This window comes from Mastigoproctus giganteus, chromosome 4, assembly GCF_048544385.1.
Source record: "Mastigoproctus giganteus isolate SK-2022 chromosome 4, ASM4854438v1, whole genome shotgun sequence".
Classification (NCBI taxonomy): Eukaryota; Metazoa; Arthropoda; class Arachnida; order Uropygi; family Thelyphonidae; genus Mastigoproctus; species Mastigoproctus giganteus.
In genome coordinates, this window is record NC_143578.1 from 3,611,608 (window position 1) to 3,637,780 (window position 26,173).

Here is a 26,173-nt window from a genome sequence, read left to right on the forward strand (position 1 = left end):
ACTCTTCAAATTCTCCAACAAAATCCATATGCTCCTTCAAATTCCTCCATTCCTCACTGTTGCTATCACATTCATCTGCTGAACCATGTTTTCCGATGTTCTCTCCAAAGCCACTCTTTCTGAAGCAGTTGATTATTACACTTGATGTAATACTTTCCCAAGCAGTAACAAGATTACGGATAGCATCCAAGACATTTCAGTTTGGCTGCAAGTTGTTCCCTCCTATGTTGCAGATCAAGTACCTTATCAGGCAGGCTCTATATGCTCTCTCGAGGTTATAAATAATGCCTTTATCCAGTGATTGCATTAAACTGGTGGTATTGGGAGTTAAAAACAACAGCCGTATAATTGTCAACTTAAGTGTCTCGGCAGAATGTGCTGTATAACAGTCTAGAATCATCAAAATGTTCCTTTTTTCTGAAGCCATTCTTCTGTCCAGTTTTGATAACTAAGTCTGAAAAATTTTGACTGTAAGCCAAGCACTTCTATTGGCCTCATAATCACAGGGAAGTTGGTTAACTGCTTTAAAACATCTTCGCTTGGAAAACTTACCAATCACAAATGGGTGTAGTTTTGTACTGCCATCTGAATTGCAGCATAACAGAACAGTGAGTCTTTGTTTATTTAATTTTCCACCATGACAAGACTCTCTTCGAACATCAAATGTTTTGTTTGGCAGCAAATTATAAAATAAACCTGTCTTGTCAAGATTAAAAATATCCTTTGCCTCATATTTTTCCGAGGATGGACCATACAGAACGCAACCAGGCTGTAGCCTTTTCTTTGTCGACTAATCCAGACTCACTGCAAACATTTCACAAAACCAAGTTATTCCTGTCTTTAAATCTTTGGAGCCAGCCACTGCTGCATTTGAAGTCACTAATCCCATGTTGCTGAGCTAGATAATTTGCCTTTTCTTGCAAAATCGGACCTGATATTGGCAAATTAGATGTACGCATTTGTTGGTACCACTCAAAGTTTTGTTTCAAGCTCCTCTTCTTTTGCACCACAAATTCATTTCCTATTTTTCATTGCTGCTCAAGTGTCACGCACTTCGTCTTTTTTCTATTTTTCAGTATTGTAGATAAAGGGATGTTGTATTCCTTTGCAATGTCCGTTTTGCTGCTTTCCATCCTATCAGCCTTTTGGTTTATTAGTTTAGTTTTTTTAGTTTAATTTCCAGGCTTAATTCTGTCCATCTGTGTTTTGTTGCCATAACACTGCTAGATAAGATTTAATATAAACAAATTTTAAATTAATTTAAAGACAAGTTCTGAAAAAGACATCAGCTCAGATAAAATGGCACAAAAAATAGATTGCTGTATACAATAGCAAAAGACTCTTTGAACTGGGGTAACAATTGCAACTGACCTTATTCCTGTGGAGTGCGAGGGAGTGCATGTAAACAACTTAGAAAAACTTTTTATTCTTTTGTTAATTTAACAACTCATCCTTTGGGAAGATGTTTTTCAGAGTGCACTTGATGTTGTAGGTACAGTAATACCCCGAAGTTACACGATAGGTGGGTCCGATGAAAATTGCTTAAGTCGAATTCGCGTAAGTCGGGGTACAACTTTGCATATATATACATATAAATTTTGTTTAATTGGGACCAAAGACTAACAAAAACACTAGTTTAGAAGAAAAATATTTAATAAAATAAAATTGCAGTTATTTATACATATTAATACAAAATATGTATTAAAAAATAAATGAGTTACATAAAAAAGTTATTTCGATGTCGATGGCTTCATAAAATCTAACATTCGTCTGACGACACAGCGCCTTCTTTTTTTCACGCAGAATTTCTTCGTAGCAAGCTAATAATTTTTTTATTCCTTGCTTTGTAGCTATAACGCGTTCTTCGTTGGAGTCTGTTTTCTAAAATTTTTAAGCTCGTTTCAATTGAGCTGAGCCCATCTGTCAAACTTGCAATTGTCATGTGTTTTTCTGGTGGAACTGGGTCTGAAGTGTCGGATACTTCAGTGACGTTTTGCTCCGCATCTCTGAGCTCATTCATTGTCAGCTCCTGACTATGTGAATCCAACAGCTCATTGACATCATCACCATTGACTTCCAAATCTAATTGCCTGGCAAGATTAACAACTTCTTCTATCACATGAGTGGCATGATCAATTTCTGGCGTTGTTTTCGTCTCGTTTTTGAAAAAAATGGACAAAGTTTCTTCCAGACACCATTCAATGTTTTTTTGTGAATTTCATCCCAAGATTCTTCAGTGATTCTTACGGCATCTAAAACATTGAATTGTTTCCAAAAATCTTTAACAGATATCTCACTATTTTGTCTCATAGCTTTGTTCAGACGTGCAAACGAACGCCTCGTGTAGTAAGCCTTGAATGTTTTGATGACTCCCTGGTCCATCGGTTGAAGCAAGCTGGTTGTATTTGGAGGCAAAAACACAACTTTCACACGTGGGTCGAAATTAATTAGGGTGGCAGGAGGGTGACCGGGTGCATTGTCATTAAGAAGCATCACTTTAAATGGAATCTGTTTAGACTTGCAATAATGTTTGACTTTGGGTATAAAATGGTGACCAAACCAGTCCTCAAAAACGGAAGCTGTCACCCAAGCTTTATGATTTGACTTCCAAATCACTGGTAAGCTAATTTTAGATATATACCAAACGAAAAAATCAACGAACCGCGTAACTCCGAGTTCGTGTAAGTCGGGGTAGCGTAAGCCGGGGTATTACTGTACCATAAACTGCTTTAGTTTACACAAAACTAAATTCTAACAAGTCAGTGCCATCCATCGGGAAGTAGGGAGCCAGGTGGCCGGGTGGGGGGGAGAGGAGACAATAATCGGATTGCTCTGCCAAGATTTGTATTAAACATAACAAAATGACAATATTTATTTCTCATGGGGTGAAAAATAACTTTGTAATACGTATTAACCGAATTTTGTAATAAACGAATGTATTTACAGAGAAAAGCCAATCCTTTCGCAGGGGAATGGTATGTGCCTTATATAAACTAGTACTTTGTATTAATGAGATTTTACTAGTTTTTGAAGCCCCACTGACAAGGTCAAAGGTGCTTTACGCAAACTTTCCGATATTCACATAGTGCTACATTAACATTACTATTATTCTGGTAGAACAGTTTTACTAAAAGAGCACGTTCCTTTTTTTGTAAGAGCCATAATGATTATTGACAGTGGCCTTTCTGCTTTATCTAACAGGATGTCATTTGAGTAAGCAGCGTGTCTTGAAGTAAATGACAACTTTTACATATGTGCAGCGCTGTGTGGCGGAAATTTGAAATTTTTTGTTTTCTTCTGCGAATCGCTTCCCCATACCCTAAATGACATACCCACTGATATTCACAGCACTAACTCTAACCATTTTGACACTAGGGTCTCCTGAATAACGAAACTTATTTTATAACCACCCGGTATATGTGATAGGATATTATGTTATGTTAAAATGTGATTTTAAAAAAAGTTACTTGATTTTTCTTAGTAATCACCTTTTTAACGAGTTGCATTGTAGTTAGGGTTGAGTGGTTTTACACTATATCAGGTAGTATTCAACTACTTATAGACATCCGTTTATTTGACAGTTGGAACGTTCTTAGTTCTAACGGTAAGCTGATTGTTCACCTATGTTACAGCATATCGTAAATACTTAACACTTTATTTGGCTATAATTTAAAATTTATTCATTGGGATTATGCCTGTACAAATCACCATGAAAATGTGTTTAAGAAAATTCAATCATTAATATATTGGCCATTATTAGCTGGAGATTGAGAGAGGAGATAATGTGCCACCTCACTGAAGATTAAAAAAAATAATAATAGGGGCCAACTAAGTGGGGCTTTAGCATTAGCATTAGTAGAGGCATATGATGCAAGAAAGCAAGCTTATGCAGCATCGGTCAAAAAAAAAAAAAAAAAAACCCACTTCCACTTCACCCCTCCATTTGTTCGAAATACCTTTCCAGCTGAGCCTTAAATGTATTTAAGCTATCAACGTCCATCGCAAGGGATAGAAGTCTGTTCCACCAATCAACTACCCGCTGGCTAAAGGCAAATTTCCACACGTCTGTCCTACATCTGTCTTCCCTCAATTTGAATTTATGCCCTCTCAGGTGATTATTCTGAGCAAGAGGAACAATTCCATCATCATTGAGCATGCTAAAACCATTCAAGGCTTTTTACACTTCTATCAGAACACCTCGCTGGTGCCTAGTCTCCAGACACTGTAATTTGCAAAACTTAAGCCTTTCTTTGTAAGAGTACCCCTTTGTTCCATTCACTAATCTTGTTGCCCTTCTCTGTACTCGTTCCAGCAGCTCTACATCATTCTTGAAATGAGGCCTCCAGACCTGTATACAGTACTCAAGGTGTGGCTTGACCCATTGCCTTATACAAGAAAATAATCACCTCCTTATCCCTGCTAGAAAGATTCCTGTATATCATTGACAAGACACCATGAGCTACTCTTGCAGCCCATCTACACTGTCAGAGAACTTCATATCTGCTTGCACAATTACCCCCAGGTCCTTTTCATTCTCTACCACTGTCAGTGTAGTACCACAGAGTTGATACGTTGCTCTGGGGTTACTGTTTCCCATTTGTAGTACTTTACATTTGTTGAATGTTAAACTTCATTTCCACCTCTCAGCCCATCTGCACAACCTTTCCAGATCCTGTTGCAGCAGCATAGTGTCAGTAGTGTCCTTGACAAATCTGCCAACCTTTGTATCGTTTGCAAACTTGGACATTAAGCTTGATATACCATCATCAATATCATTTATAAATACAGAAAACAATAATGGACCCAACACTGAACCCTGAGGGACTCCACTAAAAAAATTAGTCCACGATGACCAGTGTCCATTGATTACCACGCTCTGTCTTCTCCCCCTCAACCACCCCCTTATCCATAGCAGCAATTTTCCTCCAGTGCCACACTGCTCCAATTTGTGCAGCAGTCTTCCATGTGCAACAGTATCAAAACCTTTCTAAGATCCAAGTATATAATATCAAAATTATTCCCTGCACCCAGTTCTGTTGTGCCTGCATCATAGTATCCAATCAAATTGGTCAGGCAAGACTTCTCCTTAACAAAACCATGCTGTGTCCGAGCTATAACTGAAGTCTTGTCTAGATGATCCTGCAGTGCTTCTTTAACCAGTGCCTCCATTAATTTTCCTGGAACAGAAGTTAAACTCACAAGTCTATAATTACTTGTGTCGGCCTTTTATCCTCCTTTGTGAATTGGGGTCACATTCCCTCAGCATGAATTGTTGAGGAGGCTTTCATCCTGCAGTGGGTTGATAATGAGGGTTGATAATGGCTGCACTTTACTTTTTTTTTTGCACATCTCCAGTCTGTGGGTACCTACACTGTGTCCAAGAAGCTCTCATAATTATGACTAAGGGTTTGCTTACTTCCTTTGCTGCCTCCTTTAATATAACTGGATAGATCCCATCCACCCCAGGTGCCTTTCTTGTGTTTATCTTCAACAATTTCTCCTCCGCTTTACTCTCAGTTATTACAAGATTCTCTAGCTTACTGCCAGAGTTGAATACACCTGTGGCATTCTCCTTGCTGAATAACTCCTCATGTGTGAATGTCGATGCAGAATATTCATTTAGTTTGTTAGCTACCTGAGCAGGATCATCAACAGTTGACCAATCGATATCAAGTGGACTAATCTGATTCATCCCCTTCCTTCTAGAGTTTACATAAGAAAAGAACTCTTTGCTGTTTTTCTTTGCATCCTTTGCCAAAGATTTCTCGTAATCTGCCTTTGCCTGCCTAACCTCCTTTGTAACTTGGTTACAGATCAACTTGTATCTATCATAGGCTTCTGTGTCACCTGTTAATTTATATGTATCCGATGCATTTTTCTTCTCTGTCATATGTCTCATTAGTTCATCTGACATTCATTTAGGCCTAAACCTTGAACAATATTTTTTAGTTGGTATGTAAAGCCTAGTAGCTTCCAAGATAAGTTCTTTGAAGGCTTCCCATTTTGAATTTGCTGTTGGTAACACCTGCAGTTGGTCCTACTGTATAGAATTTAAATACTGTCTCAGACCATCGTAGTTGCCTTTATGAAAGCAATAACCCTTCCCTTTACCCCTGATGGTAGTTACCTCTTTGAGTAAATCCCACTTCAGCACACTGTGATCACTGTCACCTAGTGGTTCCTTTATCTGCAGATTCTTAATGCATGAAGAATCACTATTGATAATCAAATCAAGAGTATTACTCCCTCTAGTTGCCTCCTAAACATGCTAATGTAGAAAACAATCATCCAATAAATCCACAAAAGCCTTGCTAGTGTGTGAGTGACCAACCACAAATTCCAGTCAGTATCTGGGAAATTAAAATCCCCCATTATAAGACTCTCTGATGTACTGGCCCACTCTATTTCCCGGTACAGTTTCTTATTATACTCATCAGAGTCATTAGGCCTATAGCACACTGCTACTCTCAATTTTGATCTTCCAATGCTTATGTCCCAGCAAACTGACTCGACACAGCACCGTCCAGCGATATCGACTGGCTTCACTTCCTTGTATTTTGTGTTTCTTAACTAATAGCATAACACCTCCTCCCTTCCTATCCTGTCTATCTTTTCTGTACACATTGGTCTCCCCAAATTCCAGTTCTTATATCTTTGTGACGCCACGTCTCTGATATCCCAACGATATCTTCCTTTGATGTTTTGAGCAATACCTCAAATTCATCAAATTTATTTACCCAACTCCTAGCATTGGTGTACACTCAAGTATACATGCACCTGTTTCTATTCTTAGCTACCCTAACACAACCCATGTGTTTACTTGTACCGCAATGACTCCCAGCAGTCTCTGAAATATCCTGCATCTTGTTTTTCAGGCTTCTGCTCATTCCAATAGAAGCAGTGCAATAATCACTTTCACCTCTGCCAGTGGCTACTGTTAATCTATTAGTTACTGTTAATCTTTGCTGTAGTCACCTTCCCTCTTCAAGAGCATATTTTCTAATGCATGATGACTCTTCCTATGATTAAAGCCGGCCCCTTTCAAAATCGGCAATGTGATAAGCAATGGCATACCACCACATTATCTGATGCCACAGATAACAAAACCAACTCCAAAAACTACTGTTAAAGGAAGACTGCAACAAAGTGGAAAGATAGGATTAGTGAACTTTTGGGCATGATATTTGCAATGCCGCTCGCATAGCAAATGATCGATGCGCTTTACAGAAAAGTGGCCCCCCACATCTTGCCTCCAGCACATTTTGCCTCTGTCACATTTCACCCCCAGTAGATAATGAGTAGGTTACAAAAATGTAAATACAGTCAATTCTCGATAACTCGAATTTTTATTGAAGTCCCAGCTTATAGTGGCGATTCAATGTTAAACTCGCTTGATTTCTCGAACTGAACATCCGATAACTTTTCCAAACAAATTTTCAAAATTACATTTGTGTACAAATTGTCACGTAGCCTTTAAACTAATTTCTCCCCTTACAATTGTATGTCTTCAGGTTTCTCTTTCCATTATGAAAGGATTAACTGGAACTGTTAATCCTTTCACAATGGAAAGAATACATACCGACCACGAGAGCGATAGTCATGTGGTTAGTGACGGACATTGGGGGCGGGAACAGTGACTAATCTTATAGGAGTCTTTTCAGTAACAAGTGAATCTTGTTCTGATTTGTCTAAATTCAAACAATAAAAGTTCTTGCATCTGACTCTCCTCACATTTCCTGGCGCAGTAGACAGCGCGCGTTTGCTGTTTTCACCACCTCATTATCGGCAGTGCATCGCGTGAACAAGCTGAGCGTCGCAGGCAGTTCAATATCTGCATATTATTTTTTCATCTTGATTGATTAATCCTGTGTGTACAATGGCAAAAAGTGTTTGTCAGTAAGAGGCAAAAGAAAATTGGTAGATGATGACAACCACATTTATGTGTTTTCAAAGAGAACTCTAGATGTGAAAAACATGGAATCTGGGTTTGTGAAAAATGTTCCACCTGCAAAGGGCGTGTTTGGACAGAGGGTTTGGAAGGCCCAGTTGTGAAAGTCGTAACTAAACATAACCATGCAGCTCAAGCTGCAAGATTGGAAGCATTGCAATTGATTGGTCAAATACGGCAACATGCAACAACCATGAACGAACGGCCACAGCAAATTGTTGCATCAGTAATTGCAGAGGCTCACGCCAATGTCAGAGCATTACTTCCTAAAAAGGATTCACTTAAACGAATCATTTGTCATGTTCGATGCAACAATGTTACTCCTGCTTTACCGAGCAATCTCCAGGACCTAGTAATTCCACAAAATTATCAAGAAATTATCATCAATGGCAATGTACAACAGTTTTTGATGTATGATTCTCAGGACGAACTGCTCCCGGGTTGCATTCTTATTTTTTCCACTAGTAACAATCTTCAGTTATTGGCGCGTAGCCAGGAGTGGTTTTCTGATGGAACCTTTAGCACAGTACCCACGCATTTCCAGCAGCTTTATACAATTCATGTGGTTCAATTCAATGCAGTTATTCCAGTGGTCTATGTGCTTCTGCTAAACAAAACTCGTGCCACATACGTCAAGTTTCTTCAAGAAGTTAAAAATCTACAACTGGATCTCCAACACCAGCGACTTATTACAGATTTCAAACAAAGTGCCATGCAAGCCTTCCAACAAGAATTTTTCTGGTATTGTAAATACCAGTTGTTGTTTTTATCATCTTTCCCAAAGCGTTTGGCGAAAGGTACAGAATGAAGGTTTAAAAACCCGATACGAACAAGACCATGAATTTGCTCGTTGGATCCGAATCATTTCGGCATTAGCATTTATTCCTCCTGCTAACTTGCTAACTTTATTCAAGCATTTGAAGATTTAGTTGAAGCTGATGACTTCCCCATTGAAGCTATGGTGATTGCAAACTATTTTGAAGATATATATATTAGAAGAAGACAGCGGAGAGGCCGGCAATTACCCATTTTTGCCATCGAATTGTGGAATGTTTACACACGAACACTGAATGATCAGCAATGCACCAACAACAGCGTGGAGGGGTGGCACAGGGGATTTCAGGAAACTTGTGCTACTTTATTCCCAAATATTCCCAAACTTTTCCAGTTATATTAAAGGAGGCAGCAAAGGAAGTAAGCAAACCCTTAGCCATAATTATGAGAGCTTCCTTGGACTCAGGGGAGGTACCCATAGACTGGAAATGTGCAAATGTGACCCCAATTCACAAAGGAGGATCAAAGGCTGACACAAGTAATTATAGACCTGTGAGCTTAACTTCTGTTCCAGGAAAATTAATGGAGGCACTGGTTAAAGAAGCACTGCAGGATCATTTAGACAAGACTTCAGTTATAGCTCAGACACAGCATGGTTTTGTTAAGGGGAAGTCTTGCCTGACCAACTTGATTGGATACTATGATGCAGTCACAAAAGAACTGGATGCAGAGAATAACTTTGATATTATGTACTTGGATCTTAGAAAGGCTTTTGATACTGTTGCACATGGAAGACTGCTACACAAATTGGAGCAGTGTGACATTGGAGGCAAATTGCTGCTATGGATAAAGGGGTGGTTGAGGGGGAGAAGACAGAGAGTGGTAATCAATGGACACTGCTCATCGTGGACTAATGTTATTAGTGGAGTCCCTCAGGGCTCAGTGTCGGGTCCATTATTGTTTTCTGTATTTATAAATGATATTGATGATGGTATATCAAGCTTAATGTCCAAGTTTGCAGATGATACAAAGGTTGGCAGGGTTGTCAAGGACACTACTGACACTATGCTGCTGCAACAGGATCTGGAAAGGTTGAGCAGATGGGCTGAGAGGTGGCAAATGAAGTTTAACATTGACAAATGTAAAGTACTACACATGGGAAACAGCAACCCCAGAGCAACGTATCAACTCTGTGGTACTACACTGACAGTGGTAGAGAATGAAAGGGACTTGGGGGTGGTTGTGCAGGCAGATATGAAGTTCTCTGAGCAGTGCAGACGGGCTGCAAGAGTAGCTCATGGAGTATTGTCAATGATATACAGGAATTTTTCCAGCAGGGATAAGGAGGTGATTATTCCATTGTATAAGGCAATGGTCAGGCCACACCTAGAGTACTGTATACAGGTCTGGAGGCCTCATTTCAAGAAGGATGTAGAGCTGCTGGAACGAGTACAGAGAAGGGCAACAAGATTAGTGAATGGAACAAAGGGGTGCTCTTACGAAGAAAGGCTTAAGTTTTGCAAATTACAGTGTCTGGAGACTAGGCACCAGCGAGGTGATCTGATAGAGGTGTATAAAGCCTTGAATGGTTTAAGCATGCTCAATGCTGATGGGATTCTTCCTCTAGCTCAGAAAAATCACCTGAGAGGGCATAAATTCAAATTGAGGAAAGACAGATGTAGGATAGACGTGCGGAAATTTGCCTTTAGCCAGCGGGTGGTTGGTTGGTGGAACAGACTGCCATCCCTTGTGGTGGAGGTTGATAGCCTAAATAAGTTTAAGGCTCGGCTGGACAGGTATTTTGAACGAACAGAGGGGTGAAGTGGAAGTGGGGTTTTTTTTTTTTTGGCTGATGCTGCATAAGCTTGCTTTCTTGCATCAAATGCCTCTACTAATGCTAATGCTAATTTACCGATTCATTGATTCTTTAAAGAAACAACAAGGACTACACAATTTCGAAATTACACAACTAATTGCCGGTGATTCAGGCAATCAAAGAAATAAGAAGTATGCTGCAATTTCTGCTAGAATCAAAAGAATAGTCCAAGATTTTCAAAATCGTAATGTGATTGTTTAATTAGAGGCATTGCATACAACTTCGAGTTTTAAACAATAATAATCTGCATTTATTCTATTAAAACAAAATAAATTAGAATTATTAAAAAAGTAGGTGTATTATTTACATTTCTGTAGCCTACTCAATATATACAGGGGCCGAATTGTGGGAGGCGAAATGCAAGGGGCCACTTTTCCAGATCCCAATTGATGCAGTTGGAGGATTTTGTTGATGGCCACAGCAGCTCCTCAGGGAACTATGTGACTGGAGGAGGAAATAGTAAATGTCTTAAAACTCACATGTATGATGTAACAGTGTTTTTACTTCATTTAATGAACTTCTTTTATAATGACTAATCATTTTTTTGGAAAATTAAATGCACTAGGCATAATCCTTATGGGTTTTGATAATAACTATATAATATCGGTGTAAATACACCATAGTTAACCCATATATTTGAGCTACGGTTGTAGCCTAGAAGGCATCGTTTTAAATGTATCTCATAATGTGGTTGCCTTCACAACAAGATAGCTACTATTGAATTACTTCAAATAAATAACGCTTCTCTAGTAGAGAAGACTGGTGGTACGCTGAAAATAAATAACAGTAGTCTTCTCTACTAGAGAAGCGTTATTTATTTGAAGTAATTCAATAGTAGCTATCTTGTTGTGAAGGCAACCACATTATGAGATACATTTAAAACGATGCCTTCTACGCTACAACCGTAGCTCAAATATATGGGTTAACTATGGTGTATTTACACCGATATTATATAATGACTAATCATGTACTTTCTTCCCTCTCAGCTAATTATATATCATAGCATAAAAAGTTTTCTTCAGTTCATTATGAGTAGGAGAAAAACAGGTTAACAGGCAGTGTACGCAGTGTATTATGTTACAGGCACTTCATCAATTAGCAGTAATTCAATATTTTATATTTAAAAAAAAAAAAGGCAAAAAGCAATGATTTTTATGTGCAAACTGAGAATTTTGCTTCACTGTACTGCAATAAATATAATATCTAGTGCTTCAGCTACTATAATATATGGATGTGATGAAGAAAAGAATTGTCAGATTTCTGCTGGTTTAATTTTTATTAAATTTGGGAGGGGGAGGGCTTGACTTGTCATTCTGTAAGATTCAAATATAAAATTTCCTGAAATCTATCTAATGATAGTCAAGTCATTATCATTTTTTCCCCCACTCTTTTCGAAACTCTTGTATATTAATGACCTTCTTCCATTGACAATTCAATGGAAGAAGTTCAATGATAATGCAATGGAAAAAGTTTGATGATGATAGCACATTGCATTCCACTTTCCAGTTTGAGAAACCTTGCCCTGCTCAATCTGCTTCAACTTCTCAAATATCCATTACCAATTCCTTAAATTCTGATCAGGCAAAGACAACTTATATGATTTCAATCCTTCTGAAACTCAGTCCTGTCTCATATCTCGTAAAAAGAATTCTTCTTCTCCTATGCTTATCTTCAGTGACACTTCGATTTCTAGGCAAGATGAAGCATCTCTTTTGGGGATCATCCTGACTTCTAATCTCTCTTGGCACAAGCACATTAAAAATATTGCTTCCTCTGCATCTAAAAAACTTGGTTTTCTCTTTCGCTCTCGGTGTTACTTTTCTTCTAAACAGCTGCTCACTCTGTATAAATCGCAAATCTGCCCTGCCATGGAATATTGTTCCCACATCTGGGGTGTTGCCCCCAAAACCTCTCTCAGGCTTCTAGATTCCATTTAGAAGAGGGCAATTATTTTAATTAATGACTCATCTCTGACAGTCTCTCCACTCTGTCTCATAGATTTACTATTTCTGCTGCATGGGCACTGTTTTTCTGAATTGGCTTCTATAATTCCCGCTCTGTCTTTCAAAACAGTCCGAATATGTGCTGCCAACATCCATTTACAGTCCATCTTCAAACTCATTGAACCAACTTTTCATCTTCCTTGTTTATTCATTCAACTGCCATTTTCTGGAACAACCATCCTTCATACATATTTCCTGAAAATTACAGTCTACAGAAGTTCAAGTCTGATGTCAAGAAATATCTTCTTTCGTCTTCTCAACCTCTAACCCATGCACTAAGTACTATCGGTTCTAATACCTCTTGTGTTTGTTGTTTTCTGGATTTGTTTAAAAAAAATATATATGTGAATGGATGGACAAATAAATAAAAATTGCTGGATCATGTTGGTCCAATTGTGATGAAATTTGGGATAGTGTGAGAAATTTTTCCAGAAAGGCCAGATATAAAATTTTATGAAAATCCATCCATTTGGTAGAGTAGAATTATTACATGTGGAGACAGACAAATGCTTGTACATGATAAAGATAATAGGCACTTTATGCTAACATGCCAAAAAATTATTTTATACCTGTAGCTATAAAATTATTTTTGCTCTGATGTGCAGTAGTTAGCAAACTAGTAAACTGAGCTAAATATGTTAAGCATGGTTAAATTGTATTGATTATATATCCTTTTTTTTTTTTATTTTTCCAGAATGATATCCACAACATTTCCAAAATGAGAAAAAACTTAGTAAAACTCACATTAGACATGGATTCAGCAAGAGGACGGTATTTTGAAAAAAATGCTTTTTCTTATATTAAATTTTATTATATTAAAAGAGTGTTTATTTCCATAATAAATATAAATAATAAATTTCCATATTTTTTCTTGGGATGACTGAGACTTCATATTCATTGTGACTGCATGCATATTGAATTAATTATTAAGGGTAGTTAGATTTTCATGGAACCTTATGGGTTCAAATGTCTCCTTTAGCCTGTTTGCTAAAGGAGGTGTTTGAGCCAATGGTTAGCCTGTGCAGCCACAACCTCCCTCTTGTGGCTGCATAGGTTAACCATTTTGGATCACAGCTGGCCAAAAATACTTCTGTTTATTTAAAATATAGGATTTAATACTCCTATCAATAAATTTTCCTCATTTGTAGTTTGGAAGTGGCAACTATATGGCAACAGTACAGTAGGATATTTTTCTGATCCTATTCCCCATATGCTTACCACCTGAAATTAATATTCTCTATAGTTAACCTTAATGAAATTCAATTCAACTTCTGCCTCTGTTTCTTCTGTTGGAAGATATAAATGGTTCTTCCCATGACAATATCCCATGGTTGAGAAGTCCAGATGTCAATAGATTTTATCAGCTTATAAACCTTTTGCTGGACCATAAATCTACTTTGCTTAATAAAAAGCCATGTTCATCCTTTTAAAAAGCTATGTTCATCCTTCTTAAAAATCCCACATTTGTAGTTTGGAAGTGTGGAAAATTAATTAAGCTTGCTGGAAAACTTTTGAATTTATTTAATTTGTTGTGATGTAGTTTGATACGAATTGATAGATGCATATCTACCAATTCTCTTCAGTTTATGAAAAAATAATTGGTCTTTTTTTCTTCTGTTTTTCTGTTACTCTATTTGACCTCTGTCTCAGCATCACCCCATAATTTTTCCTAATTTTTTTGCAATAAAATATTTTTTTTTTTTTCGGTCTTTTTTTTTTATATATTTCAAAAAAAAGGACTGCAGATTTTTTCGTTCTCAACATAACACATACTATGTAGTCCAGGGATGATGATGAGAGAGAGAGAGAGAGAGAGAGAGAGAGAGAGAGAGAGAGAGAGAGAGAGAGAGAGTGAGTTTTATTGCACCATCAATTGTAACAGTTACAGGATTGGATTGGATTTCGGTGTCCCTTCACAGCTAAAATTCCAGTGGTTACAGAGATGATTATGGAAATAAATAAATTGACATTAAACAATTAAATAATATAACATTAAATGAAATATGATGATACAATGATGTAGATAATGACATTAAGTTATAAAACATTAAGATGACCTGAAATGACATTAAACAAAATTACATTAAATAAAAAATGCCGTAGCCTAGTCAACGAAGGTCTGGATACACTTGAACCCCCCCCCCCCACACACACACACAGTTTGTGTGAGAGAACAGCATGAACAAGAGGCAGTTGATGCACATCCCCTGGCTCCTTTCCTGGTATTCTCAATAAACAACAGAAGCATTAAAGTGGTGATTGAAAGGCATGCTGGCTTGGATGCAAAGGCATTGAAGAAGGCTTTTCATTTTGCAGTGTGTCCAGACCTTCGTTGACTATTCCTTACCGGAGGGACCCTGGGTGAATTTGCATGTGACTAGATGACTTCGACGATGCCCTCTGTCTACGCTGAGTGATTGGGGCCCTTGGGATGTGTGGAGCTCAGAATCTTTTGTCTATAGCATTGGTTAACAGCAAATTTCTTTAGGTCGGCATTGATATCCTGGATTCATCTGGTAGGGTAGGAAGCCATCTGATAAGTGGAGGCCGGAGTTCAGAGGGCAAATTGTTGGGATGGCTCTAAGCTGGGTAGGTGGAATCCTCCAGCCACAGAGATCCCAGAATGAAGGAGTGTGATGAGACTGGTCAGCATCTTTACCATGATTACGTCTTCTTCCTTCAATGAGAGAGGGCAGTCTGGGAATTCCCAGGGCCATTTCAGTTGTATGTCCTTGGGGTGGTATCCTGTGTTTGTGGGTTACCCACTTGAGGAGCCAGTATTCCGCTGCCAGATAGGTTTTGTGTTCATAGGTGTTGCCAACACCAAGATTTCTGCTCATAAAGTATCAGGTGGAGGAGGTATATGATGGTCCTGACATATTTTGTTGCTGTGACCTTGTCTGAGATATAATGCAGGTGCTGTTTTTACTCCATTTCAGGTGTGCTGCCTGCCTGCCGAGTTTGTCGATGTGATGGTTAAATCTCAGCTTTGTGTCAAAACTTCTCTAACTGGCATTTACTTACTTACAGTCTAGAAATTAGTTAAAATGCTGACCTCCCCTGTCAATAAACTAGTAAAGGCCACCTTCCTTGATAAACAAAATTATAAAAATTCAGTAAAAGATAAATATAGAGACAATATCTCATCAATGTCAAAATAGGTTGATGGATTATGAACTGTTTGGTAATGCACCACATTTGTGACAGCCTTTACCATAATGTTTTACAGATACAGTAAGAAAAACAGTGCATTTCCACCATGTTGTGCTATCAAGGTAAATTTCATAAATTGTGGACTTAGTTTGGCTGCCAGCTAACTTTTTATTGTGAATTCATAAGACCAAAGTGTGTTTCCATATGGCTCCAAACAGAATTTATGGTTAGGATGGCTCTAAGCTGGGTAGGTGGAATCCTCCACCTATCCAGCTTAGAGGTTAGTTGCCAGCTGCATTTTTGGAAGCATTATTTATCTTATTTTAAGTTTATTTTAATCAGAGTGTGTGTGTTTGCAATCCATTCATTGTCATCCATTAGTAGCCTCAATGGACAATCAATTCAAAATGAATTGATTTTAGGATGGAGATTTTCAGTATTTCTTAATAGCATTCAAGAGAAATAGATATTTTTCAGTATTAGTTTTCTCAGTGTTCAGTGTGAGAACCTACAAATGCTATTATAAAAGAAGAAAGAACTATATATGATAAACTTTGATTATGGAACAGAATAGTGGCTGCTTTTGATTTAAAAAATGGACCCACTCCTTTCTTGCCTCTCCTTCCTAAATACATTATATATTGTCATTGAAACAACCAGGTAGTTTCAATTACAATGTGTACACAGGGTGTTTCAGTTAAAAGACATCAGGATCTGATCAGATTAGGTTAGATTAGACTATTTGTCTGCTGACATTTTTGTCATAATTTGATATTAAATTTGGATAAATATTGCTATTTATATTTTATGGTTTTTAAATTTAAATTACCCAATCAACTGCTTTTAAAATTTTTTTTTTTTTATTTCTCAATTTGAAAGTTGTGCCTGCCCTCAGTTTAGTCTAAATACAGGAGGAGAGCCTCATTTTAGGAAGCATGTAGAGCTGCTGGAATGAGTACAAGATCGTTGAGTGGAATAGGGGGGGGGGGGGGGTGCTCTTACCAAGAAAGGCTTCAGTTCTGCAAATTGCAGTGTCTGGAGACTAGGCACCTGCGAGGTGATCTGATTGAGGTCTTTAAGGCTTTGAATGGATCAAGCAAGCTGAATACTGATGGAATTCATCCTTCTACTCAGACTACGCACATGAGGTGCACACAAATTCAAATTGTGGAAGGACGATTGCAAAATAGATGTATGGAAGTTTGTTGTTGTGGAAGTTGATAGTTTAAATAAATTCAAGAAAGAACTGGAAGGAATGGATAGGAATGAGAATTGTAATTTTTAATTTATTTATTATTATTATTTTTATTTTATTTTTTTGCTGTATAAACTTGCTGGCCTTTGCCACTGCTAATGCTGATGTAAAACAGCTAGCTGTAGAGAGAAATTTGTGTTGGGTCTCTGCACTGTTGTTTTTTTAATTTTCTTTATAGAATTTCACCAATTGCATTTTTAGACTAAACAGAAACTATATAGGGAACAACTTTCTTTTTGAATAAAAAGCAGTTGATTAGGCAAAATTTAAATGTAGAAATCTTAAAATCTAAATGGTAATAGAAATATTAATATCAGTGTTAATCCATTATTAACATTGAATTTAAAAATTTCAGCTGAAATATGACAAATGCTATCTCATTTGTGTTTGTTAACGAGAGAGATTGGTTCTATAGGAATGGGATACACTTCAATAGAAGGGTGCAAGAATATTTGCTGATGCTATTGAGGCAATGTTAGGTGGGTTGGAAACCTGCTAGCTTGGGGGGCATTCACAGACTGATAGATTAACAGTAGCCACATCCAGAGGGGGAAATGATTCTTGTACTACTTCTTTCTATTGGAATGAGCAGCAGCGCGGAAAGGAAATTAGCATTACAATGAGTAGAGACATACAATGCAAGAAAGCGAGCTTCTGCACCATCAGCCAAAAGAAAAAAAAACCTCCCATTTCACTCCCTCCATTCGTTCCAAATGCCAGTCCAGCTCAGCCTTAAATTTATTTATGCTATCAATTTCCACAGCAAAAGGTGTCTGTTTGGCTAAAGACAAACTTCCACACATCCATTCTACAACTGTCTTTCCTCAATTTGAATCTATACCCCCCTCAGGTTTTAATCTGAGCAAGAGGAAGAATTCCATCAGATTCAGCTTGCTCAACCCATTCAAGGCCTTATACACCTCAATCAGATCACCTTGCAGGTGCCTACTCTCCAGTGCTGAAATTTGCAGAACTTAAGCCTTTCTTGATAAGAGTACCCCCTTTGTTCCCCGCACCAATCTTGTTGCCCTTCTTTGTACTCATTCTAGCAACTGGCTAGAATGAGTACAAAGCTAACTACTATTCTTCCAGACCTATACTCTAGATGTGGACTGACCATTGCCTTGTACAACGGGATAATCACCTTCCCTGTCCCTGCTAGCAAAATTCCTATATATCATTGACAAGATTCCATGACCTCCCTTGTAGCCCGTCTGCACTGCTCAGCAAACTTCATATTTGATTGCACCATTACCCCCAGGTCTTTTTCACTTTCCACTTCCCTGCGTGTAGTGCCACACAGTTGGTACATTTCTGTTGGGTTATTGCTACCAATATGCAGTACTTTTCATTTGTTGATGTTAAATTTCAGTTGCCACTTCTCAGCCCATTTGCCCAATTATCTAGATCCAGTTGGAGTAGCATACTGTCTTTACATGGTTGGCAGGGTTGTCGTTAACAATCCTGCTAACCATTGTATCATCTGTAAACTTGTACATAATCCTGATATACCTTTATCAATATCGTTGATGAATACACAAAACAACAGTGGGCACAGCAACGAACCCTGTGGAGAGAAAATCCACTAATAACCTTTGTCCACGAAGAGCAGTGTCCATTGATTACCAGATTGCCATCTCACACTCAGCCATCCCTTTATCCATTGTAGCAACTTGCCATTAACGCCATACCTCTCCAATTTGTACAGCAGTCTTTCATGTGCAACAGTATCAAAAGCTTTCCTGAAATCCAAGTATATAACACTAGTAGAGGCATATGATGCAAGAAAGCAAGCTTATGCAGCATCAGCCAAAAAAAAATCCACTTCCATTTCACCCATCCGTTCGTTCGAAATACCTGTCCAGCTGAGCCTTAAATTCACTTAGGCTATCAACTTCCGCAACAAGGGATGAAAGTCTATTCCACCAACCAACTACCCCCTGGCTAAAGGCAAATTTCCACACATCTGTCCTACATCTGTCTTTCCTCAATTTGAATTTATGCCCTCTCAAGTGATTATTCTGAGCAAGAGGAAGTATACCATCAACATTGAGCATGCTCAAACCATTCAAGGCTTTATACACCTCTATCAGATCACCTCACCGGTGTCTAGTCTTCAGACACTGTAATTTGCAAATCTTAAGCTTTTATTTGTAAGAGCAACCCTTTGTTCAATTCACTAATCTTCTTGCCCTTCTCTGTACTCTTTCCAGCAGCTCTACATCTTTCTTGAAATTAGGCCTCCAGACCTGTATACAGTACTCAAGGTGTGACCTGACCATTGCCTTATACAGGGGAATAATCACCTCCTTATCCCTGCTAGAAAAATTTCTGTGTATCATTGTCAAGACACCATGAGCTACTCTTGCAGCTCGTCTGCACTGATCAGAGAACTTCATATCTGCCTGCACAATTACCCCCAGGTCCTTTTCATTCTCTACCACTGTCAATGTAGTACCACAGAGTTGATATGTTGCTCTGGGATTGCCGTTTCCCATATGTAGTACTTTACATTTGTCAATGTTAAACTACATTTGCCACCTCTCAGCCCATCTGCTGAAACACTCCAGATTCTGTTGCAGCAGCAGCATAACATCAGTAGTGTCCTTAACAACCCTGCCAACCTTTGTATCGTCTGCAAACTTGGACATTAAGCTTGATATACCATCATCAATATTATTTATAAATACAGAAAACAATAATGGACCCAACACTGAACCCTGAGGGACTCCACTAATAACATTAGTCCACGATGAGCAGTGTCCATTGATTACCACTGTCTGGCTTCTCCCATTCAACCATCCCTTTTTCCATAGCAGCAATTTGCCTACAATGCCACACTACTCCAATTTGTGCAGCAGTCTTCCATGTGCAACAGTATCAAAAGCCTTTCTAAGATCCAAGTATATAATATAAAAGTTATTCCCTGCATCCAGTTCTTTTGTGACTGCATCATAGTATCCAATCAAATTGGTCAGGCAAGACTTCCCCTTAACAAAACCATACTGTGTCCGAGCTCTAACTGAAGTCTTGTCTAGATGATCCTGCAGTTCTTCTTTAACCAGTGCCTCCATTAATTTTCCTGGAACAGAAGTTAAACTCACAGGCCTATAATTACTTGTGTCAGCCTTTGATCGTCCTTTGTGAATTGGGGTCACATTTGCACATCTCCAGTCTATAGGTACCTCCCCTGAGTCCAAGGAAGCACTCATAATTATGGCTAAGGGTTTGCTTACTTACTTTGCTGCCTCCTTTAATATAACTGGATAGATCCCATCCACCCCAGGTGCCTTTCTTGTGTTTATCTTCAACAATTTCTCCTCCACTTTACTCTCAGTTATTACAAGATTATCTAGCTTACTGCCAGAGTTGAATACACCTCTGGCATTCCCCACGCTGAATAACACCTCATTTGTGAATGTTGATGCAAAATATTCATTTAGTTTGTTATCTACTTGAGCATGATCGTCAACAGTTCAACCATCGATATCAAGTGGACCAATCTGATTCATCAACCTTCCTTCGAGAGTTTACATAGAAAAGAACTCTTTGCTGTTTTTCTTTGCATCCTTTGCCAAAGATTTCCCATAATCTGCCTTTGCCTGCATAACCTCCTTTGTGAATTGGTTACAGACCAGCTTATATTTATCATAGGCTTCTGTGTTACATGTTAATTTATGTGTATCCCATGCATTTTTATTCTCTGTCATGTGTCTCATTAGTTCATCTGACATCCATTTAGGCCTAAACCTTGAACAATATTTCTTAGTTGGTATGTAAAGCCTAGTAGCTTCCAAGATAAGTTCTTTGAATGCTTCCCATTTTGAATTTGCTGTTGGCAACATCATCAGTTGGTCCCACTGTATAGAATTTAAATACTGTCTCAGACCATCGTAGTCACCTTTACGAAAGCAATAACCCTTCCCTTTACCCCTGATGGTAGTTACCTCTTTGAGTCAATCCCACATCAGTATACTATGGTCACTGCCTCCTAGTGGTTCCCTTATCTTTGAATTCTTAATGCATGAATAATCACAGCTGATAATCAGATCAAGAGCATTATTCCCTCTAGTTGCCTCCCGAACATGCTGATGTAGAAAACAATCATCAAATAAATCCACAAAAGCCTTGCTAGTGTGTGAGTGACCAACCCACAAATTCCAGTCAATATCTAGGAAATTAAAATCCCAATTATAAGACTCTCTGATTTTCTGGCCCAATCTATTTCCCTGTACAGTTTCTTATTATACTCATCAGAGTTATTAGGCCTATAGCACACTCCTACTCTCAATTTTGATCTTCCCATGCTTGTCACACCAAACTGACTCGACACTGCACTGTCCAGCGATGTTGACTGGCTTCACTTCCTTGGATTTTATGTGTTTCTTAACTAATAGCATAACCCCTCCTCCTTTCCTATCCTGTCTATCCTTTCTGTAGACATTGTACTCCCCAAATTCCAGTTCTGCATTCCTTATATCTGTGTGACACCACGTCTCTGATATCCCAACAATATACACCTTTGATGCTTTGAGCAATACCTCAAATTCATCAAATTTATTTACCAAACTCCTAGCATTGGTGTACATGCAAGTATACATGCACCTGTTCCTATTCTTAGCTACCCTAACACAACCCATATGTTTACTTGTACCGCAATGACTCCCAGCAGTCTCTGAAATATCCTGCATCTTGTTTTCCAGGCTTCTGCTCATTCCAATAGAAGCAGTGCAAGAATCACTTTCACCTCTGCCAGTGGCTACTGTTAATCTATTAGTCCTTGTATCCCCCAATCTAGCAGTTTTCCGACACACCTAATACTGCCTCGATAGCATCAGCAAATATTCTTGTACCCTTTCGATTTAAGTGTATCCCATCCCTGTTTAAGACATCCAAGATGTGATGTCACTCTGATATAAGGGATGCAGAATTGGAATTTGGTGAGTAAAGAAAAGAAAGGCAGGATAGGAAGGGAGGAGGGGTTATGCTGTTAGTTAAGAAGCAAATAAAATCTAAGGAAGTGCTTCCAGTTGACATAGATGGACAGTGCAATGTTCAGTCGGTTTGGTGTGACATAATTAATTAGGAAAAACATAAAATCAAAGGAAGTGCATCCAGTTGATATAGATGGACAGTGCACTGTTGAGTCAGCTTGGTGTGACATAAGCACTGCGAAAGCAAAAATAAGAGCAGGAGTGTGTTATAGGCCTAATGAATCGAATGAGTACAATGAACAATTCTACAGAGAAATAGAGTGGGCTAGTAAATCAGAATGTCTTATAATGGGGGATTTTAACTTCCCAGATATTGACTGGAACTTGTGGGTTGGTCACTTGCATACTAGTAAGACTTTTGTGGATTTATTGGATGATTGTTTTCTGCAGCAGCATGTTCTAGAGGCAACCAGAGAGGGTAATACCCTTGATCTGGTTATCAGCAGTGATCAATCGTGTATTAACAATTTGCAGATAAAAGAACCACTAGGTGGCAGTGATCACGGTATACTTATGTGGGATTTACTTAAAGATAATTACCATCACGAATAAAGGAAAGTTTTTGCTACCGTAAAGTTGACTACAGTGGTCTCAGAAAGTTTTTAAAGTGATTAGCATTCAAGCAATTAATGATGAAAGCTACTGAATGTTTCATACCTACTAAGAAATATTGTTTACAATTTAGGCCTAAATGGTTGTCAAATGAGCTAATCAGATTCTTAATACAGAAGAAAAATGCATGAGATGCATATAAATTATCATTCGACACAGAAGCCCATGGTACGTATAAGCTAGTCTGTAATCAAGTAAAGGAGGTTAGGCAGGCGAAGGCAAATTACGAGAAATCTTTGGCAAAGGATTCTAAGAAAAACAGCATGGATTTCTTTACTTATATAAACTCTAAAAGGAAGGGGATGAATCAGATTTGTCCACTTGATATCAGTGGTTCGACTGTTGATGATCCTTCTCAGATAGCAAACAAACTCAATGAGTATTTTGCATCTACATTCACACATGAGAAGTTGTTAAGGATTGAAAGTGCCAGAACGTTATCAAATTGTACCAGGGTGCGTAATGATTCTGTAATAACTGAGAGCAAAGTGGAGGAGAAATTGTTGAAATTAAACATAAGAAAAGCACCTGGGGTGCTTTTCTTATGTTTAATTTCAACATGGATGGAATCTATTCAGTTATATTAAAGAAGGCAGCAAAGGAACTAAACAAATCCTTAGCCATAATTATGAGAGCATTCTTGGACTCAGGGATGAGTCCAAGGATGCTCTCATACATTTGCACATCTCCAGTCCCTGTGGACTGGAGATGTGCAAATGTATCCCCAGTACTCAAAGGGGGATCGAAGGGTGACACGAATAATTACAGACCAGTCAGTTTAACTTCTTTTCTGGGTAAAATAATGGAGTCACTGTTTAAATATGCATTGCAGGGTCATCTAGACAAGACTGCAGCAATAATTCAGACACAGCATGGGTTTGTTAAGGGTAAGTTTTGTCTGACAAATTTGATTGGATATTATGATGTGGTTACAAATGAACTGGATGCAAAAAATAATTTTGATATCATATATTTGGATTTCAGGAAAGCTTTTGACACTGTTGCGCATGGAGAAAATTGTACAAATTAGAACAGAATGGTATTCAGGGTAAGTTGCTACAATGAATAAAAGGATGGTTGAGTGGGCGAAGACAGAGGGTGGTAATTAATGGACACTACTCTTCGTGGACTAATGTTATTAGTGGAGTTCCGCAGGGTTCGGTGTTGGGTCCACTGTTTTGTATATTTATCAATGATATTGATGAAGGTATATCAGGCTTAGTGTTGAAGTCTTCTGATGATACAACGGGTGGCGAGGAGGTTTGTTATTGACAATAATGACAGTATGTGCTGCTGCAACAGGATCTAGGCCTCTGTAGCCAGGCGAGCAGGAGCGGCAGTGCATAGCACACGCTTCTTGATTAGACCGGGGTTCGAGCCTGTGACCACCAAATACGGAGGATGCGGAAAGGTCAAGGAATGACCACCGCATATCCCCTGAGCAATATGGCCTTAATTGCTAATCCTCCTAAAAATCAAATAACAGCAAGAGAATCTAGAAAATTTGTGAAGATGGGCTGAGAAGAGGCAACTGAAGTTTAACATTGACAAATGCAAAGTACTGCATATGGGTAGAATTGACCCCAGAGGATTGTACCAACTGTGTGGTACTATATTTAGAGTGGTAGAAAATGGAAAAAACCTGGGAGTGATTGCGCAGTCAGATATAAAGCTTTCTAAGCAGTGCAATCAGGCTACCAAAGCAGGTCATGGAGTTTTGTCAATGATATACAGGAATTTTGTTAGCAGGGAAAAGGAAGTGATTGTCCTTCTGCATAAGGCAATGGTCAGGCCACACTTTGAGTACTGCGTACAGGTCTGGAGGCCTCATTTTAGGAAGGATATAGATTTGTTTGAGTTTGTACAGAGAAGGGCAACAATATTGGTGAGGGGAATGAAGGGATCCTCTTACCAGTAGAGACTGAAGTTCTGCAAATTGTAACAGATAGAGACTATGCCCCTGCAAGGTGATCTGATTGAGGTGTATAAGGCGTGAATGGGTTGAGCGTGCTGAATTCTGATGGGATTCTTCCACTTGCTGAGATTACGAACCTAAGGGGGGAATGAATTCAAATTGAGGAAAGACAGTTGTAAAATGGATGTGCGAAAATTTGCCTTTAGCCAGCGGGTGGTTAATTTCTCGAACAAACAAACTTCCGTCTGTCATTGTGGAAGTTAGGTTAAATAGATTTAAGGAGGAACTGGACAAACATCTAGAGGGAATGGTTGTGTGATTTTTTTTTTTTTTTTTTTTGGCTGATGCTATATAAGCTCATATGCTTGCTTTGTTGCATCATATGCCACAATTACTATTATTATTACTATTATAAGTACTGGGAAAACAAAAATGAGGTAGCAGTTTGTTATAGGCCTTAATGACTCTGATGAATACAATGAACAATTATACAGAGAAATGAAGGGTGCCAGTAAATCAGTGTCATATAATGGAGGATTTTAACTTCCCAGATATAGACTGGAACTTGTGCGTTTGTCACTCGCACACTTGCAAGGCTTTTGTGGATTTATTGGATCATTGTTTTCTGTAGCAGCATGTTAGAGAGGCAATAAGAGGAAGTAACACTATTGATCTGATTATCAGCTGTGATTATTCATGCATTAAGAATTTACAGATAAGGGAACCACTAGGAGGCAGTGACCACAGTATACTGATGTGGGATTGACTTAAAGATGTAACTACCATTAGGTCTAAAGGGAAGGGTTTTTGCTTTCGTAAAGGTGATTACAATGGCCTGAGACAGTTTTTAAATTCTATACAGTGGAACCATCTGATGATGTTACCAAGAGCAAATTCTAAATGGAGAGCATTCAAGGAAGTAATTTTGGAAGCTACTTGGCTTTTTGTTCCAACTAAGAAATACTGCTCTAGTTTTAGGCCGAAATGGATGTCAGATGAACTAATGAGACTCGTGGCAAAGAAGAAAAAATTATCATAAATTGTCAGGCGACACAGAAGCCTATTGTAGATACAAGCTATTCTGTATTCAAGTCACAAAGGAGGTTTGGAAAGTGTAGGCAGATTATAAAAAACGTTTGGCAAAGGATACAAAAAAGAAACCAGCAAAGACTTTTTTACTTTTATAAACTCTAAAAGCAAGGCGATGAATCAGATTGGTCCACTTGATATCAGTGTTTTGACCGTAGATGATCATTCCCAGATAGCTGCCAAACTAAATGAGTATTTTGCATCTACATTCACACATGAGGCGTTATTCAAGGAGGAGAGGGCCAGATGTTTATCAGTCTCTAACATTGAGGTAAATGATTTTGTAATAACTGAGAGCGAAGTTGTTGAAGTAAAGTTGTGTAAGAAATTGTTGAAGTTAAACATAAGAAAGGCACCTGGTGCAGATGGGATTTATCCAGTTATATTAAAAGACGTGGCAGTGGAAGTAAGCAAACCCTTAGCCATAATTATGAGAGCATCCTTGGACTCAGGGGAAAGTTCCCAAAGATTGTAAATGTGCATATCTCCAATTCACAAAGGGAGGATCAGAGGGTGACACGAGTAATTACAGACCTGTTAGTTTGACTTCAGAC

General features: G+C 38.4%; 1 protein-coding gene across 2 annotated transcripts in view; it reads left to right on the forward strand.

Annotated features, from left to right (window-relative positions):
• The window catches only part of LOC150086342 (rho GTPase-activating protein 44-like), a 412,704-nt gene that overhangs the window by 228,752 nt on the left and 157,779 nt on the right, over nt 1-26,173 (forward strand). For both annotated transcript variants that reach the window (XM_090371315.1, XM_090371316.1), the window contains exon 5: nt 13,296-13,372. In XM_090371315.1, coding sequence (XP_090227441.1) covers nt 13,296-13,372 — 77 coding nt within the window. The remainder of the gene's footprint in view (nt 1-13,295; nt 13,373-26,173) is intronic.